We start from the raw sequence: 19607 nt of genomic DNA, 5'->3' as shown, positions 1-19607 counted from the left end.
ACAACCGCACCTACCAAATAGGGCATTTTGGCTTATAATTAATTTATATGATATATTATGTCAACAAAAGTCGACAAAACTTAGTTTTATAGAACTTTAAATCACACTAATGATTTTTGTAATGATCGGGCTTCATTTGACCCTTGCCCCCATACAAACTCCCCTTCAGAAAATGACTTAAAGGTCAAAATTCACTTACAAACACTAATAATTCTACATTGTTTAGTTATGAAAACAAACTCAAATACTATTTTTAAGCAGTTGAATTAAAAACAAACAGTTTATCCTTACATAGCATACAATCACAGGACAAATTGTATTCATTCCCCTCCTTACTTAACCCCAGGAAAATTGGCAAATTGCCCACTGGCGACCACTTTTGGGAACGTAAAATCTCTGGCATCTAAGTGTCACAGCATAAATTGTAAAAATCTTGAATGACATGTTTATGATGTTCATTGCATTTTATAACATGCATATTTTTTCAGCGGAAACTGTTGCTCTTGTGGTGGTCATAAATCATATTTTCAACACATAGCATATTTATAAGAACAACAGAAAAATTGTAGAAAACACAAAAGCATACTCTATACCACTTTCAGAAATGTAAATAAAAATGCATATATACAAATAGATTGCGCTTATACTCATCCATACCTTAATCCATTGTAAATTTTTTGGAAAAAACTAACAATCAACTAAAACAAACTGCTTAAAAGAAAAACTAAATTACAATTTTATTTTTATGTCCTTGAAAATTGTTCGCTTGGAGCTTAAGCCAACAAACATAAAGTTTATGTGAAAATAACAGTAAAGAAAGATAAACAAACAATACCAATTTATATCTTTTTTACTTCATTTTATTTTCAATAATCGAAGAATAATGATAACGAAAAAACAATAAAAGCCTTTTCGATAAAGCAAAAGAAACTGAGGAAAAGATATAGTTGTACATACTTTTTTCAGAAATGTGGTGGCACAAACAAACGACACACATAAATACTGAAACACAAAGAACTTAGAGATAAATATATATCTGTTCCTTCGACTACAAGATTCTTTTATAATCTATCCTTTTTTAATGGTTTCAAATACCTTTAAACAAATGTCATTAAAACAATGGTGTATGTAAGTGTGTATGTATGTATAAAAGTATTTTGTCATCTTAAAAATAAACTATGACTAGACTATGACTAGACTATGACTAGACTATGACTAGACTATGACTAGACTATGACTAGACTATGACTAGACTATGACTAGACTATGACTAGACTATGACTAGACTATGACTAGACTATGACTAGACTATGACTAGACTATGACTAGACTATGACTAGACTATGACTAGACTATGACTAGACTATGACTAGACTATGACTAGACTATGACTAGACTATGACTAGACTATGACTAGACTATGACTAGACTATGACTAGACTATGACTAGACTATGACTAGACTATGACTAGACTATGACTAGACTATGACTAGACTATGACTAGACTATGACTAGACTATGACTAGACTATGACTAGACTATGACTAGACTATGACTAGACTATGACTAGACTATGACTAGACTATGACTAGACTATGACTAGACTATGACTAGACTATGACTAGACTATGACTAGACTATGACTAGACTATGACTAGACTATGACTAGACTATGACTAGACTATGACTAGACTATGACTAGACTATGACTAGACTATGACTAGACTATGACTAGACTATGACTAGACTATGACTAGACTATGACTAGACTATGACTAGACTATGACTAGACTATGACTAGACTATGACTAGACTATGACTAGACTATGACTAGACTATGACTAGACTATGACTAGACTATGACTAGACTATGACTAGACTATGACTAGACTATGACTAGACTATGACTAGACTATGACTAGACTATGACTAGACTATGACTAGACTATGACTAGACTATGACTAGACTATGACTAGACTATGACTAGACTATGACTAGACTATGACTAGACTATGACTAGACTATGACTAGACTATGACTAGACTATGACTAGACTATGACTAGACTATGACTAGACTATGACTAGACTATGACTAGACTATGACTAGACTATGACTAGACTATGACTAGACTATGACTAGACTATGACTAGACTATGACTAGACTATGACTAGACTATGACTAGACTATGACTAGACTATGACTACTAGACTATGACTAGACTATGACTAGACTATGACTAGACTATGACTAGACTATGACTAGACTATGACTAGACTATGACTAGACTATGACTAGACTATGACTAGACTATGACTAGACTATGACTAGACTATGACTAGACTAGACTATGACTAGACTAGACTGGACTAGACTGGACTAGACTGGACTAGACTGGACTAGACTAGACTAGACTAGACTATGACTATGAGTAGACTAGACTAGACTAGCCTATGACTAGACTATGACTAGACTATGACTAGACTATGACTAGGCTATGACTAGACTATGACTAGACTATGACTAGACTATGACTAGACTATGACTAAACTAGACTATGACCATAACTAGACTATGACTAGACTATGACTAGACTATGACTAGACTATGACTAGACTATGACTAGACTATGACTAGACTATGACTAGACTATGACTAGACTATGACTAGACTATGACTAGACTATGACTAGACTATGACTAGACTATGACTAGACTATGACTAGACTATGACTAGACTATGACTAGACTATGACTAGACTATGACTAGACTATGACTAGACTATGACTAGACTATGACTAGACTATGACTAGACTATGACTAGACTATGACTAGACTATGACTAGACTATGACTAGACTATGACTAAACTATGACTAGACTATGACTAGACTATGACTAGACTATGACTAGACTATGACTAGACTATAGGATTTTGTAATTTTTATACTACATATTTGTTTTAAAATTAAGATTCTGAGGGACATTTTTTGTTAGCCGATCTCATCTACAATATATTTTAAATGTAAAAAATGTTATACGGCATTTCAAGCATACTTTCTTCCAAATACATACTACTAAAGCGAAATAGCATTAAAAAACAATAAAGTAGACCTTAAAATTAAAATAAATACAGTTTATTCACTTATGTACATTAAACCATAAATAAAAACTATTTAAAATGTTTTTATAGAATATGACAAATAAAAAATTACCATCACATTTTATTTAAGTTAAGAAATAGTTTTTATATCTGTTTCAAATATAAACTAAATAAACATTTTAAATTAGTGAAGTTTCCACTTTTAATTTGTCCTGTTTCAAAAATATTTAAAAATATTTAATATTTTATAATATTCTTTCAATCCTTTTTTATTATAAAATGTAACATACAAATTTCGTGACAATTAATAATTCCTTTTTTTCCTTCACTTTTTACTGATTTCTATGCTCGTGAATTTTACGGCAGTTATAAATTTTGTTTCTGTCTGTCTGCATATTAATAACTTTAAGAAATTTTCCATTTCTCTTTGTTTTATTTATTATTATTTTATTATTATTACAATATATAAATATAGAGGTTAGATGTACTTTTTTTATACACTTAAATACCCTATTATTATGTAAAATACTTCAGCAGTTTATAAAAGTTGTCTCGAATAATGGACAATTAGTCGAAAATGTTTATTTAGGTTGATATTGTGCAATTAATATTTTAAAATATTGCATATTTTTATAGAAACATTTTCAAAATATTTAATTTAATAATATTTTAAAAAATATTAAACTTTTAAAATCTTAGAATCATGAAATTTTGACGGTAGATGTGTTTTTGGTTATGTAAGAACCACTAAGAAGGGAATTTCTGGAAATTTGTACATTTACGGGTTAAAAGGGGAAAAAACGGGTAAAACTTCTGACTTTCTTAATTATCTTACACAATATTAGTGATACAAGAAAAATTTTAAATGCATCTACAACTACTCTTATAATTAGCAGATGGGTGTCTGGTACTTTTTTGAAATTCGTACTTTTATGGGGTAAAAATGTGTAACGAAGGTGATTTTGGTACCTTCTTTGACCCTTTATAACTTTTAAACTAATTAACACAATAAAATGTTTATAAATATTTTTGTAACATCTCCCAAAATTATGAGACACCTGTTTCATACTTTTTTAAAATTCTGTCCTTTTTGGGTGTAAAAGGGAGAAAACTGTATTTATGGTACTTCTTTTAGCACATTAAGAAAACTTTTACGGTTTGAATTGAAATATTCCTATTAAATTACAGACTAACACTGTAGTATTTATTATAAGAAAATTTTTGCATTTCACCGGGGGGAAAAAGTACCAAAAAAGGGGAAAACGGGAAATTTAATTTTATTCAAACTCATTGAGCCATTTTTTTTTTTTAATTTGAAAAAGTAGTCTATTTACACACACAAAATAAGCTGTTGGTATCATAGCTGTAAAATAATGATTAATAATCGTAATCATTATTAATTAGATTATTTTTATTAAATAGTTAAAATTAATGATTAATTAACGATTATTTTCAATTTTTTAATTAATTGTTGATTACGATTAAAAATAATCTAAAAATAATCAGGGATTAATTGGAATTAATGAAAATAATCAAATATCAAAATTAATCAAAAAAAAATAAAATTAATCAAAAAATTAGTTGATTATTTTTAAGGATTAATTTTGATTATTTTCCATATATTTAGTATAATTTCCTCCCAAAAAAAAGCTCGAAGAAAAATTCAATTATTTTTCCGGCAATCCGATAAAAATTTAATTTAATTAATCCTGACTTTTTTTAGATTAATTTTTTATCGTAATCAATTAATAATCAGAAATTTCTTACCAGAAAATTAAATAATCATTAGGATTATTTTTGAAAAATTTTTGATTGATTATTAATCGTAATCGAAATTTTACAGTTATGGATTAAACTCGGAACAAATTTAGGCGGACTTTAAACGTTTCAGTTAATTTTGTCAGTACAGCGCAACTTTTCACTCAATAATATAAACAATGAACATCTGTTTTTTGCAAATAATACTTTTGTAAAATGAAAATTTTTAGAAAAATGTTAAATAAACATTTAAAACAATAATAAATAAAACAAAACAAATCAGAAAAATGCAATTAACTTAAAATATGAAGATTTTGTTTTTCCGAATTCATTGTTTTATTGTTTTTTTTTATAATTGTGATTTCTCACTTATAACTTAAGTTTAATTGGCCGATAACAATCAGTTAAACTAAGATAATAAGCAGGGAAACCGAAAACATGCTCTAAAAAAAGTGTTTTAAGCGCTTTAAATATGCCGTAAAAAACTCAAAATATGCTCTTAAAATTTAAAATATATGCTCTAAAAATAAAATTTTTTATTATTTTTTAACATTGAAAAGCTCAAAAAGACTGAAATTGTAATGAAATAATAAATGTTTAATGTCATATTCTATATACTACAACATTTTTTTATAAATGTTTCATCTCATAGTTTGAAGAACTAGTATAATAGAATTCCGTTTTACGTTGAGATAACCAATAAATAACATGAAACCATTTGGTCCCCAAAAATCATATTTCAAACGACATAGTTTGACACATTTCTTCCAATTGTATTCATAGCTTTTAAACTGACATTTTATTCGGTGTTGTCATAAATTCCAATAATTAGTTTTTTAAACTATAAAAATGGATTGGTATCATGAAATCAAAAGTAATCGGTTTTATGTCCGATTTAAAATATAATGCTTTATTGAATAAAAAACTAAATTGTAAAAAAGGCTAAAAAATTTAAAAAAATGAAAAAAATAGAATTTTATTTTTTTTAAATAAAGTTTTGAAAAGAAAATTAAAAATGCATAAAAACGAAAAAAACGAAAACGTCAAAATATGCACCAAAAGAGTAAAATATGCCTTAAATATGCTAAAAAGTCAAATCATGCAAAATTATGCTCTTATGGGTAAAATATGCAAAAATATGCTCTAACAAATCGATGCCAAAATTCTCAAATTGGTCTGAAACGTGTAAATATCTTATCCATGAGTTCATACGACGCACCACAAAAAACATGCATTTGCATATTATGGTTTCCCTGATAATAAGTAAAGTTACTGTTTACTGAAAAACACAAAACATGTATTAAACTAGGTTTAAAGAAAGAATGTAGATTATGTTTATATGAAAAACCCGCCCTTAGTCTTTATATTTGTCATTCTCGAGGTCGTGGTTCCATTAAAGTGGTATTATAGTAAATAAAGCAGTTCTTAAAAACCTGTATAATTGTGGTCAAAAACTTAGCTAGTTAGTCAGTTAGTTTGAATGGTGGATCAAATCCGAAGAAATACACTTAGGCCTCTATCGCGCTCCTTAACCAGTTTCAAAGATGGGAATCGAATCCACCACCTCCGGTCTACCGACTAGAACACTAACCACTAACCTAACGGAGATCACTTAAAAACTTAAGATTTGAATATCTATTAATATGTACCTTCACAAGGAAATATTTTTGGTGCATATTTTTCACATTAATAGTGCATTTTATAAGCGCATATTTTTAATTTTTTAGTGCATGAAAGTCCTTGCCCTGGTTATAAGTAAATTGTAAGTAATTTATACTTACATAACTGTTAGTTGTTCCGATTTTTGTAGATATATTAGTATATTTGACGTAATTATGGCATAAATTGGCCAAATCGGGAGTTACAGTTGGATGGGGGCTATGTGAAATAATAGACCGATTTTAACGACGAAATTTTATCAAAATATCTTGAAAATTGCGGACTGACTGTACATAAAGTGGTTGTGGGATTAATATTTTAGTGCGTTACAAACATTAGCACAAACGAATAATACCCTCTCAACTGCAGTTGTGTATGGTAGAAAAATAGAATCTGACAAAAAAGTTCAAATTTTAAATACTATACTTCATGATTTTATTGTTTATTAATATAACTTTATTTTCTTTTTGTTCATACTTTTGCTGACCACATCTAAAAAATCTTCTTATTTCGAAAAGCTTATTAAAATCTTCTCTTAACCGCAATGATATCATCCGCAAAATGAAGTATTAATATAAGTATAAACAATTAGTTATATTTATCTTAAAATGATGGTGATGTTTACAGTATTTTTCTATAATGAAAGCCTTTAGTTTGGATGCACATTCTTGACCACAAGTAGTAGTCAAGAAATTTTTGGGGTATTAGAAATATTAAAATAGGTGGATAAAGCCTTTAGTTTATTAAAGTACCGGTACGAGGATCCACATCTGAAACTCACTGGTCCTATCTTATATTAAAATTAGATAGTAAAATGGGTTTTCATAAAAAGTAGCTTGCTGGTGAAGGGTATTCAAGATTCAACTCTAACATGCTTTTAATTAAACTATAGTGGAAGGTTATTCGGAAAAAAGTTTTGACACTTTTACAAAACTTAGCGGCATAGATCAGGGCGTTATCCCGTTAAAATGACCAAAGATGTCAGAAAAATATGAAAAAGCTGTTTTCAGTATAGCTTTATAATTATTAGCATTTATTCTGGATGAGAGAAGCACGAAGAGCTAGATAGCTGGAATTTAGCACAATTATTTTCTATTGCTGCAGTTTGTTTGGTATTAATAAGAGCAATATGGGCCGATATTTTCAACTTAGCCCCCATAAAAGTGCCACTAACACCATCCCCCCATATAGTATAATCAGACATTACTGTTTTAAATGCAGGTTAAAGGTAGACTTTGATGGTAGACCAATTATGGACAATTATCACCGAGAAGTTTGTTCCCATTAACGTGCTTTAGGTATAGGAAAGTTAACAAACTCCCAGGGAGTTTATATTCAGAAAAGGCCTCATAGTGAATCTGTTTGACTGAGCGGTAATGTAATTTTATTAATTTTAGTTTTTTTTTTTTTTAATTTTATTAATTGCTTAACTTTAGTCTTTAAAAAAAAAATATAAAGGAAAGAAAAATGTTTACAGGAAAGAGGGAAAATCCAACACATATATTTTTACAAAACGTAGAGATAAATGTTATAGTATTTGCATATAAGTGCCGGTAGTTGAAAATATTAATAATGTTTCCTTTGTAATATGTATGAAATGGTATTTCCATAGCTTTATTATCAATATTTGAATGTTTTATAAATACAATATGTACATAGATATATATACGTACACATATTTATATAGTGTTCATATACATATATTTCGCAAATTAAAATGTTTGCACGTTTTTTGTATTAAAATTAAAAATACATATTTAACTGCACGCATATATATATTCAAACCTATTTCTATTAAATACATACATATATTTATACAAAACAAAAAATAAGATGATTAATAAATAAATCTACACTTGCGGATTCGAATAATATTTTTTATTTAAAAAATTCTCGATAAACATATGTAGTACCATTCACATAAGTGATTCCCAAAAAAAAAATTAATAAATTTCCATTTTTTTATTTTAGAAACGGAGCTTGTTTTCTTCTAACTAACTACTAACTAACTAAATGACTAACAACCAAACTAATTAACTAACTAGCTAACTAACTAACTAACTAACTAACTAACTAACTAACTAACTAACTTTCTAACTAACTATCTAACTAACTAACTAACTAACTAACTAACTAACTAACTAACTAACTTACCAACCAACTAACTAACAAACTAGCTGTCTAACTAACTAACTAGCTAACTAACTAACTAACTAACTAACTAACTAACTAACTAACTAACTAACTAAATAACTAAATAACTAACTAACTTATTAACTAACTATCTAACTAACTAACTAACTAACTAACTAACTAACTAACTAACTAACTAACTAACTAACTAACTAACTTTCTAACTAACTACCTTACTAACTAACTAACTTACTAACTAACTAACTAAGTAACTAACTAAAAAGACAAAAAAAATCTCAAACATCTCCCCAGCCAGAGGTAACCACCAGTGGACGACTGGGCACCTATAAGTACCAGATTATGTTTTTCTATGATTAGACTCCATGTCAAATCATTCCAAGGGCTAGCAGAGGTGTGAAATGACATCACCAGTTTATAGTCTCGGCAGTCTAGATGTACTGGTAGTACCTCTTTTCCCAGAGATTACAATAACACTAAGAGGTGGTTATTCAACAAGGTAACATGCCCCGGGGGACTAAAATAGTTATTTTTTTTCAAAAATATATGTACTTTAAATGTATAACTAGTTTATCTTCTATATTGATTGACCTACATAAACTATATAATTAATAGGCAAGCCGATTTTTTTGTGACCCCTTTTACCCCTACAGTATACATCCGATATTAGCAAAAGATATATCATTTTAAAGCGTTTTGTTCTCAGATGTGTACAATATGTATATTAATAAGATTAATCGTAAAACTCTAGCCTTCGGTTCATATTGTATCGATATATCATAGCACAATTTAGAATAAATCAGTAAATCCAGCGAGTAATTATAAAAGTATCGATTTTTTAGGAACTAAAATAATATATAGGATCAGCTTTCAAAACTGATAAATTTAGAAAACAAGCTTTGATATTGGGCATACATGATTCGGTATAGACTAAACATTCTTACTTATTTTAAGTTATAAACATTTAGGGCGAGTTTTTGTTTGATAAAGATAATCTTCTTTCTTTGGTTAAACCTGGTTTAATATATGTTTCGTGTTTTTCAGTTATCAGTAAAGTCACTTATTATCTTAATTTAACTGAGTGTAATTGGCCAATTAAACTCAAGTCATAAGTGAGAAAACATAATTAACAAAAACAATAAATCAATGATTTCGGAAGAACAAAAACTTAATATTTTAAGTAAATATCAATTTTCAGATTTGTTTTGTTTTATTTATTATTATTTTAAATGTTTATTTAACATTTTTCTAAAATTTTCCATTTTACAAAAGTATTGTTTGCAAAAAACAGCTGTTCGTTGTTTATATTTTTGAGTGGAAACTTGGCAATACTAACAAAGTTAACTGAGCTTAAATCTAAAACTAAAAACACAATTATCGGTTAAAGTCCACCTATATTTTGTTCCGAGTTTAATCTAACAGCAAGTTAAACCTAGTTTAACTGATGAGTAAGAAAACCGCCCTTAGATTAGTAGGTTCCGTTTAACAGGAACCCGTATTTATATCATCCTTCATACTAGGACTTTTATATGGTTGACATCTTGTACTTTAAAATGTAACAATTAACACTAAATGCCTTATAATTGAACTATAGATTGCAAGTTAAAATTAGGAAATATCTTTTATATGTTGAGAACTGAATCTTATTAAAAAGGATTAAAAGCATATTGTTTGAAAGAATCTAGTTAAAGTAGTTTGTTTAGAGAAATTACTAACAATATATAATTTATCTTAAATAAAAAAAAAACGTTCAACATCATTATTTTCTTTTTTTACGATGTATTTTTTATAATTGTTTTTTTTTTTTTTTTGCAAAATTTTATTACTAATAAAAAAGGCTTGACAATAAACAATTGTAACGCGAATTTGTATAATAAATATTAAAGATTGAGCGTAAAAAACATATGCATTTGCAAGCAAAAATAAAAATAATAGAATACATTTTTCAAAATTAAATACATTGTAAGTGGCCTCCGGTAGGTTAGTGGTTAGTGTTCTAGTCTGGTAGACCGGAGGTGGTGGGTTCGATTCCCACCCGTGGCACTGGTTAAGGAGCGCACAACAGGCCCGATAGAGGCCTAGGTGTATTTCTTCGGATTTGATGTGTATACATCCTCCTTTCAAAATAACTAACTAACTAAATACATTGTAAAGTAAAAAAGAAGTATAGTAGGGCGTGACCGACTATATGATACCCTATACCAGTTATGAATATTAAGTGTAATTTATTCTTTATAATAATTCATTGTTCCGATACATTTAAACAATTTATGGATGAAAATCTAATTTTCTAAAAGAGGCTTTATATGGGAGCTAGGGGCAAATATGGACTAAGCCCGCTAAAGTTTTGTGAATATATTTATATAATATTTATTTGTGCTGAATTTCTTTGCGATATTTATGTTTATAAGTTAATTTTGGACATTCAAGTAATTTTCTGAAGGTAACTTTGTATGGGAGCTAGGGCCAAATGAGGCCCGATCTTTATGAAATTTGGCAAGGTCATCAAGGTTTGTACAAAACTTAGTTGTGCCGCTTTTTTCGATATACAGGTATATTAAACATATTTTTGAATAGGCTTTGTCCTTGGATCAAAAAAAAGCTAAATTTTATCCAATTCTCTTGAAAATTGCGACCAAGGTTTACATGGACAACCAGCCAGCCGGCCAGACGGACGGACATAACTTAATCGATTTCTAAGCCGATTGGTATACTTTAAGGTGGGTATAGGACACATATTTTTGTATGTTACAAACATCAGCACAAACCCAATATACCATCCCCACTAAAGTGGTGTAGGGTATAAAAATTATAGTGATTTGTTTAATTTATTTAATTCAAACCTTAAAACTGATAACATACCTTATCATAATACCGTATAGAAATATTGTATGAAACATTGTTTCTAGTACATAAATAATATGTGTTAAAAAATTAAATTAATAAAAAATGGAAATTTTCTTAAAATTTAAGAATGAAATTTTTAAATAATTTGCCAAAATAAATTGCAAAATTTTATAATTTAAAATTCTTGGTATTCATATAAGATAACAAGCAATTATCAATAACAAATAGGTATTCCGACAATCTTATAAAAAATGGATAATAGACCGATTGTGAAACTAAAATAAAATGAATTATTATTGTATTTTCTTTGCAACAGTTGACAATATTTCAATGTCTAAGAATTAAAATATGTAATTTTTAACTATGCAAAAATAATTAAATATATTAAATAAAATGTTTCTAAAATCTTAAATTTTTCATTTTCTATAACTTTTTATGAATTTAGTTTATTCTAAGGAGTGAGATCGAAAAATTCTTAACACACGTTTTTCATTACATTTTTCAACCAAAGTATTATTTGATTTTTTTTTTGATCAAGTTACCTTTGAAAAACATGTCAGTTATTATGTGTAATGTCAATTATATTAATTTTTTTGTTAATCTGATTAAAATGAGTGACCAGAAAAAAGTGCGTACTGAAATTATTAAATATTTTCAACTAAACCTAACTTGGTCTTACAAAAAGTTGGCCAAGCATACAAAGGTCTGCCGTCAAACTGTTTCCAATGTTATTAAACAGTACCGGGAGAACTTGTCAGTTGATAGAAAACCTGGTTCAGGTAGAAGGAATGGTCCACATGATGTTTCTAAAGCCAAAAAAATAGAACGCATTTTCAAAAGAGCTCCCAACACATCCGGTACGGCACATTGGTACGAAAAGTTAAAGCTAATGCAGGTTTAAAAACATACAAGGCTCAAAAAGTTCCTAACAGGAACGCTGCTAAAAATTTAGAGGCCAAAAACAGAGCACGGAAATTGAAGTCAAGTTTTATAAAAAAATATTCTTGCTGCATAATGGATGACGAAACGTATGTTCTGGCAGATTTTTCGCAACTTCCAGGTCAAAAGTTTTATGTTGCTGATGCTCGAGGGAATGTTGAAGAAAAGTTTAGGACCCAAAAGCAGACAAAATTTCCCAGAAAGTTCTTGGTATGGCAAGCAATATGCAGTTGCGGCAAAAGAAGCCAATCATTTGTTACAACGGGCTCTATAAATACCGAAATTAACATCAAGGAATGTTTACAAAAAAGGCTGCTTCCATTCATAAGACTTCATAATGTGTCCACTTATTTTTGGCCTGACTTGGCATCCTGTCACTATGGTAAACAAGCCCTTGAGTGGTACAAGAACAATAATGTGGTATTTGTACCAAGAGAGGCAAGTCCTCCAAACTGCCCGGAGCTAAGGCCAGTGGAGAGATATTGGGCTCTTGTTAAAAGAGAATTGAAGAGTACAAAAAAGGTGTCCAAAAGTGTGGTAGATTTTAAACGGAGATGGACTCCATGTTCGAGCAAAGTGACAGAAAGCACTATAAAAACGTTAATGGAAGGGTTTCCGAAAAGGGTTCAAAATTTCATCACTAGTGATTAAAACTATAAAAATATTTTTTTTTTTTTGTAAATTGTAATAATAATTTGAATCAAATAAAAAAATAAAGCTGTAAGTTTAGTGGTTTCTTTTTTATAAACATATATGTATGTTAAGAATTTTTCGATCTCACTCCTTAATTACTAATTACATTGCATTTACATATATTAATACCATTTAACCAACTCTTTTATTAGGTTGTAAAATTGTGGATTTCAGTAGAAGGATTTTTATATGGACTCTCAATGAATAAATATTCCAAGAATTTACTTATTTATTCGATATAAGGCGAATTGTAATAACATGTATGGATATCAATGTGGACATTAGGGTGATTTTCAGAATACGAAAGTTTTTTGTAGATTTATTAACTGTAAACTTATTTTCTCTATGAGAGGCTTAGGAACCCATCCTAAAACATTATCATACATGAAATTTCGTTGCAATACTGATAAATTTTAAGACAGCTACGGTCATAAAATCATTGTCTTAAAGGGTTCATATATGGTGGCTAGGGTGAAATCTTGCCTGACATCTGTCATACTTCCCAACATAATTTACGGGTATATATATCATATACCGGCGTATAGAGAGGCAGATAAAAAAATCACCACTACACACACACTGTTGACATTTTTTCAATGAAATTGCACTAAAAAAATATTTGGATTTTTTCAATTCTGAAGATTAAATTGCATTACTGTAAAATGGGACTATTTATAAACAAAATGTAATCAATGAACATAAGAATGATAATTTCTTCACATAGAAACAAGATTTCAAATTAAAATTTACAAAAAAGTAGTAAACTAGATGAACTTATTTGCTTTCATTGTTATGCATTTTGTCGGTTGCATCTTTTGTGCGAAAAAGGGCTCGATATTAATCCATTATTATACCCTACACCACTATAGTGGGGAGGGTATTATAAGTTTGTGCTGACGTTTGTAACATACAAAAATATTTGTCCAATACCCACCTTAAAGTATACCGATCGATTCAGAATCATTTTTTGAGTCGATTAAGACATGTCCGTCCGTCCGTCTATCCGGCTGGCTGGTTGGCTGTCCATGTAAACCTTGTGCGCAAGGTACAGGCCGCAATTTTCAAGATAATTTGATGAAATTTGGACAAAGCATATTAAAAATGGACGGGACGAAGCCTATTGAAAATGGTTGAAATCGGTCCATTATTTCACCTAGCCCCCATAAAACCGTACCTCCCGATTTGAACTTTTTATGCCATAATTACGTCAAATATTATTTTATCTCTCTAAAAATTGGCACAAATACGTCTTATATAAGTATAAATGACACTGCAGATTTTCGTAAGGATCGGCCCTTATTTGACCCTAGCGCCCATACAAATCCCCCTTCAAAAAATGTCTTAAACGTCTAAAATTGACTTGTAACCATTTGTATCGCAATGAAACTCAACAAAATTAACTGTTATTTAAAAATATATCCTTTTCCCAAATTTACCGAGGATCGGCCCATATATGACCTATATAAAGACTCATTTAGACACTTTTGCTTAATATTTGCTTAAATATTTTGGAATTATGGTAATTTTCAACATAAAAGATTCTTTATAAAAAAATTTAAAATATAGTCATGGTGTAGGGTATTATATGGTCGGCCATGCCCGACTATACTTTCCTACTTGTTTGTTAACAATATAATTATATAAAATTAGTGTTTGTTTAACAAATACAGGGGGTGTTATTGTTTTTGTTACCTTTTTGTTTACATTTCGTTCTTTATCATATCTTTCTTTTTGACAAAAATTGTTAATATAGGTATTTTCTTTGTTAGTAATTAACATTTTTGTTATATTTTCGTAAAAAAAATAAAATTTTTTGACAAAATTAACAATAACAAGTCAGAGTGCTATATTCGGCTGTGCCAAATATATACGCTCCACCAGCTACTTCTATGTTATTACTTTTCTAATTGATCAAATATTTGTAGAAATAAGTTTTCTCATGTCTTTAATAGAAAAAATCCCAAAAGTTAAAACTATTACAATAATTTGCATGTATGTATGTGTGTGAAAGATTTAGAGATTTTCAAAATACAAATACATATATAATTTTGTTCTACACAAAATTTTGTTCAACACAAAGTGATAATGCTCTTTAAATATGGTTAAAGCGCTTTTAGGGGCTGTACCTAGTATAGGCAAAATAGAAGTATACAAAACTAATATTTTTGCAAATTATGTATCAATAGCTTTATTTGGTAATGTAATGTAATGTAATGTGCGTTTAAGAGATTTTCATAAAAGGACTTTGTATGGGAGCTATGTCCAATTATGTACATAAAGACAAAATTTCAGAATTCTGTATTTATATCATTACTTTTTAATAAATATTGCGAATCTAAGTGATTTTCGGGACCTAGTATGAGAGCTATGACCAAATATGGACCGATCGTAAAACAATTTTATAGTGAATTTATGTATATAAGATCAATATTTTTGCTAAATATATCCATAAATATTTGGTTATGAGTTAAGTGCGTTTTTTTCTGATTTTCGAAAGGGAACCTTTACGTGTGTTTTTCTAAAAGGGACCTTATATGGGAGCTATTGTCATAAAATTTTAATTTCTAAAATTTTGTGAAGATATCGACATTACGACGGAAGTTATTAACAAAAAAACAAACTTTTCTATGGGAGGTATATGAAATTGTGGACCGATTCTGGCGATTTTACGCAGAGATTAATCCCTTGTGTGGAAACGAATGTATGCCGATTTTTATGGAATTATCTTGCATAGTTTTCGAGAAAATTACATCAGAATGTGTTAAACATGCTTATTTTTTTGAGGTTGTTTCAACTTAGGAAAACAAGGAACATTTTGGATGAATTAGGTTAAATTCTATTGCTTTGTTTTATTGTGAGCGTGTTTTTCACAGACAGACATAGCTAAATCGACTCAGAATTTGATAAGGACCCAGAATAGGTATACCCTCTAGCACCGCTGATGGTGATGGAGGGTATAACATGATAAACAAGATCTGGTATTGATCCAGTTGTTGTGATTTAGTATTATAATTTAAGTAACTAAATCCTATTTAAATTACATGATTCCATTTACAAAAACTTTCGAAATTGCTTTTTCCGATAATGATTATAGTGTCTCTTTATAACTATAATAATCAATTTAAATAAAAAAAACCTATCCACTTACATATTTTAATAAGTTTGCAAAAAATAATAAGTACAACAAAAATGAAAACAAACAAATTATACAAATGTGGTATGGTTATACATTGTATGTATATTGCACAAAAAATCACTAGTTAATAAAACAATAAAATAATTCTAAGAATTAGTTATGAATCACCCTTTCCTCTCTGTTTCTTCTATACGAAAATAATATAACTTACCGAATTCCTTTCCAGTTTGAGAGTGCTTCCATAAGTGGACTTCACCGAAAGCTCCCTCCCCTAAGGTCTTAACTAGTTGCATATTACCAAAGGATTGTAATGGCTGCCTATTCATTGTTAAATTTTAAAAATCTTCACCATTAGCACTAAATTTACGTAGTTTTCAATGTTTTATTATTATTTTTTTTTACACAGAAATAAACGTTCAATTCACTTCAACACATATATTAAATTTAAACAAAAAACAAACTTAAAAAGTACTTTGCAAATTTTTTATTTCTCACCATTTGTCAAGCACTAAAATCTGACAGTAGTCAGCTGTTTAACTGCCGTTGCCGTATTTTTGTCTAACACATTCCACACAGTGGAGCCAATTGGAAAAATTAATGCTATTAAGCGTTTATTTTTCAAAATTTTATTGTTTAATAACTTAAATTTACTTAAATTGCACTTGGTTGGTTATTTAATTACATTTTTTATTAATTTAAAATATTTTTAACTTTTTTAAAAACCAAATATTTATTTTTTGTAATTTCAATTTTTGTTTAATAACTAAACACTAGGTTTGTCAATTATTCGTGTTTAAAATTATTCAAAAAGAGCTACAATATTTTTTTCTTTCATAGGAGTAGTCGATTAAATTTTTACAATTATTCGAATGAATAACGAATTCAAATAATTTAATTAAATATAAATAAAACTTGCCGAACACCTCGAAACCCGAGTAAAAGATGGGTTTGCTAGCCCTATTTCAAATTTCTCAATAGATTTTAAAGTGAAACCTGAGGCCTTTATGTATTCGTGCACATGGACACACAGACATACAGACGGACATTGCTAAATCGACTCGGGTTCTGACCAATTAACTTAGATACACCAATATATACCAAATCGACTCTCAGGCTCAGTGATTCTAAGCTTATTATATATATATTAAACGTATGTTTTTGATATATTAAATTTTAAATAAATACAATTTATTACAAAATCTAAATTTCACAATACATATATCACACAACTGATCACAATGAAATAAATATGAATATTTTCTGAAATGTGCAAACACTTTTTCTTCTGAATTTTGAGAGCAAGAATGATTCTGCATTAAATGATCTTGTTAGTGTATTAATAAGTGTTCGTTTTTTAATTTTTATTCTATCTACTTATTATCATTTAATTTTCCTTTTGGTTTAAAAAAACGCATTAAAATTTAACAAAATTAGAAAGTAACGTATTTTGTTTTTGTAATTTTTTTAATTTAGTACTGAGACACATAAACAGGCGGAACAGTTTCTTCCGAACGAGGGGACTTATGGGGTTTATGTATCTATTTTATCTACAATGAAAAAAAATCCATGGTCAACTTTACGAAAAAAAATTTCGTAACTTCTATTTTCGTAATATTTACAAAAATTTCGTGTATAATACGAAATATTATTTAATAAAACCCTTTTCTATTTTTACGAAAGTACGAAAACCTTTCGTAATATTTTTTCTTAAATTTTAGCGAAATTAAACATATTGATATTAATTATATTATAATTAAATAAACCTACAACATTTTTATGAAATTTAAGAAAAAGTATAATATTATTCTCGAATTATTTTTATAAAAAAATTGAAAATTCGTATGGAGAATAATTTTGAACTAAAAATAGAAAATTTATTTTAAAATGTACAAAAATGTTTGAACAAATTAATATTTCATAAATTTTACCATATTTAGTCAAAACTCCCTTTTTTCAATTTATGTAAATTAATTTTTTCAAGAATATTTTGGATTATACTAAAATATTTCGTACAATTTCGTATATATTACGAAAGAATTTCGTGGTGCGAAACAACGAACGATTCGTACATATACGACATTTTTCGTATATATTAGGCATGGATTTTTTTTCAGTGTAGGCATGGTGTGAGTTATTTATTTTTAAGTGCTTTTCGAAGGTTCTAAGTGGGACCAGAAGTAGATAGATCAGAAATAGGCCAAATGACAAGAAAACGGAAAAAAAGTATTTTTAAAAAATGTAGTATCTATCTTATTTTTACTTACAAATGGCGTGGGATATAGTCGGCCACACCGAATACATTTTCTTAATCGTTTTCGACTGCCGGAGAATTGTTTCATGTTAACCTTAAAAATAATAATTTGAAATTTAATAAGACAAAAATGTTTACACAGGATAATGTACTTACAGAAGTTCATACACATATGTTGCATGTCGTCTTAAAAGTTGTCCAACATAATAAATTAATATATTTTTCACAGGTATATATGCATATTGTAGTTTAAAATTTTTTTTATTAATGTTGCTTTCGTTATAGTGCAGTAAACATAATTTATTTACTAAAAAAGCGAATTATTTTCTGTATATTGTGAATTATTTGATTATTTTACAAAAATTTCATTGATACAGCAGCGCAGTTTATTTTCTTATGAAATCCCCCAATTTGAATAATACTTATACATATATAATAATTTAATCTATTGTTGCCAGATATATATATTTTAACACATGTCCCTAATATGACAAAATGTATTTTTCTTAAAAAAATACAATATATGTTTATGTAATATTCCAATCATTTAATGGGCGGTACAAATAAGGTAAATAAAATAAGAAAATCATATATTTTAAAATTTGGGAACTCCTTAACGACTCATAATGGCTCCAATTTTTTTCATTTTTTTTCCATTTATAGTAATTTGGTTTTATACGTTCAAAAATTGTATATATAAAGTGAAAAATTTCGGAAATGGCTTGCTCGATTTTAAAAATATAACACGATATGAAAGGTCGTAGAAAGGCATTTCAGACGATGTACAAAATTATATGAACTATTAACCAGTTGAGTGCCAAATGCAGAAAAATGGGTTTTTAAACATGATTTTTTTTCTTAAAAGGGCCCCTAAATCTAAAAGTGGTCAATATTATCACATAGAAATTTCTTAAGTATTATATAGATATATAATTACCTTTCATTTGATATCTATAATATATTGTTAAACCATTAAATGCCGAAAATATTTGTAGTTGAATATAATTATATTTAAAGAACTATATTTTTAATGTTAATGTGATTCACTTTTTTTGAATTATCACGGGAT

At 28.5% G+C, this 19607-nt stretch overlaps 1 protein-coding gene across 2 annotated transcripts in view; it reads right to left on the bottom strand.

Annotated features, from left to right (window-relative positions):
• The window catches only part of LOC111689869 (inhibitor of nuclear factor kappa-B kinase subunit beta), a 32353-nt gene extending 13531 nt beyond the window's left edge, over nucleotides 1-18822 (bottom strand). Inside the window, exons 1-2 of one of the 2 annotated variants that reach the window (XM_046949731.1) lie at nucleotides 18695-18822; nucleotides 18552-18632 (exon numbers count right to left, since the gene is read on the bottom strand). In XM_046949731.1, the coding sequence (XP_046805687.1) occupies nucleotides 18552-18588 (37 nt within the window). In that variant the 5' untranslated portion in view covers nucleotides 18589-18632; nucleotides 18695-18822. Of the gene's footprint in view, nucleotides 1-16498; nucleotides 16789-18551; nucleotides 18633-18694 lie in introns of those variants that run through there. The other variant, XM_046949730.1, reaches the window with a different exon arrangement.
• Nucleotides 18823-19607: the final 785 nt, after the last annotated feature.

The sequence above is a fragment of the Lucilia cuprina genome, chromosome 4, assembly GCF_022045245.1.
Source record: "Lucilia cuprina isolate Lc7/37 chromosome 4, ASM2204524v1, whole genome shotgun sequence".
In the NCBI taxonomy this organism is placed as follows: Eukaryota; Metazoa; Arthropoda; class Insecta; order Diptera; family Calliphoridae; genus Lucilia; species Lucilia cuprina.
The sequence above is the reverse complement of the archived record's forward strand: the minus strand, read 5'-3'. Positions and strand labels throughout refer to the sequence as shown.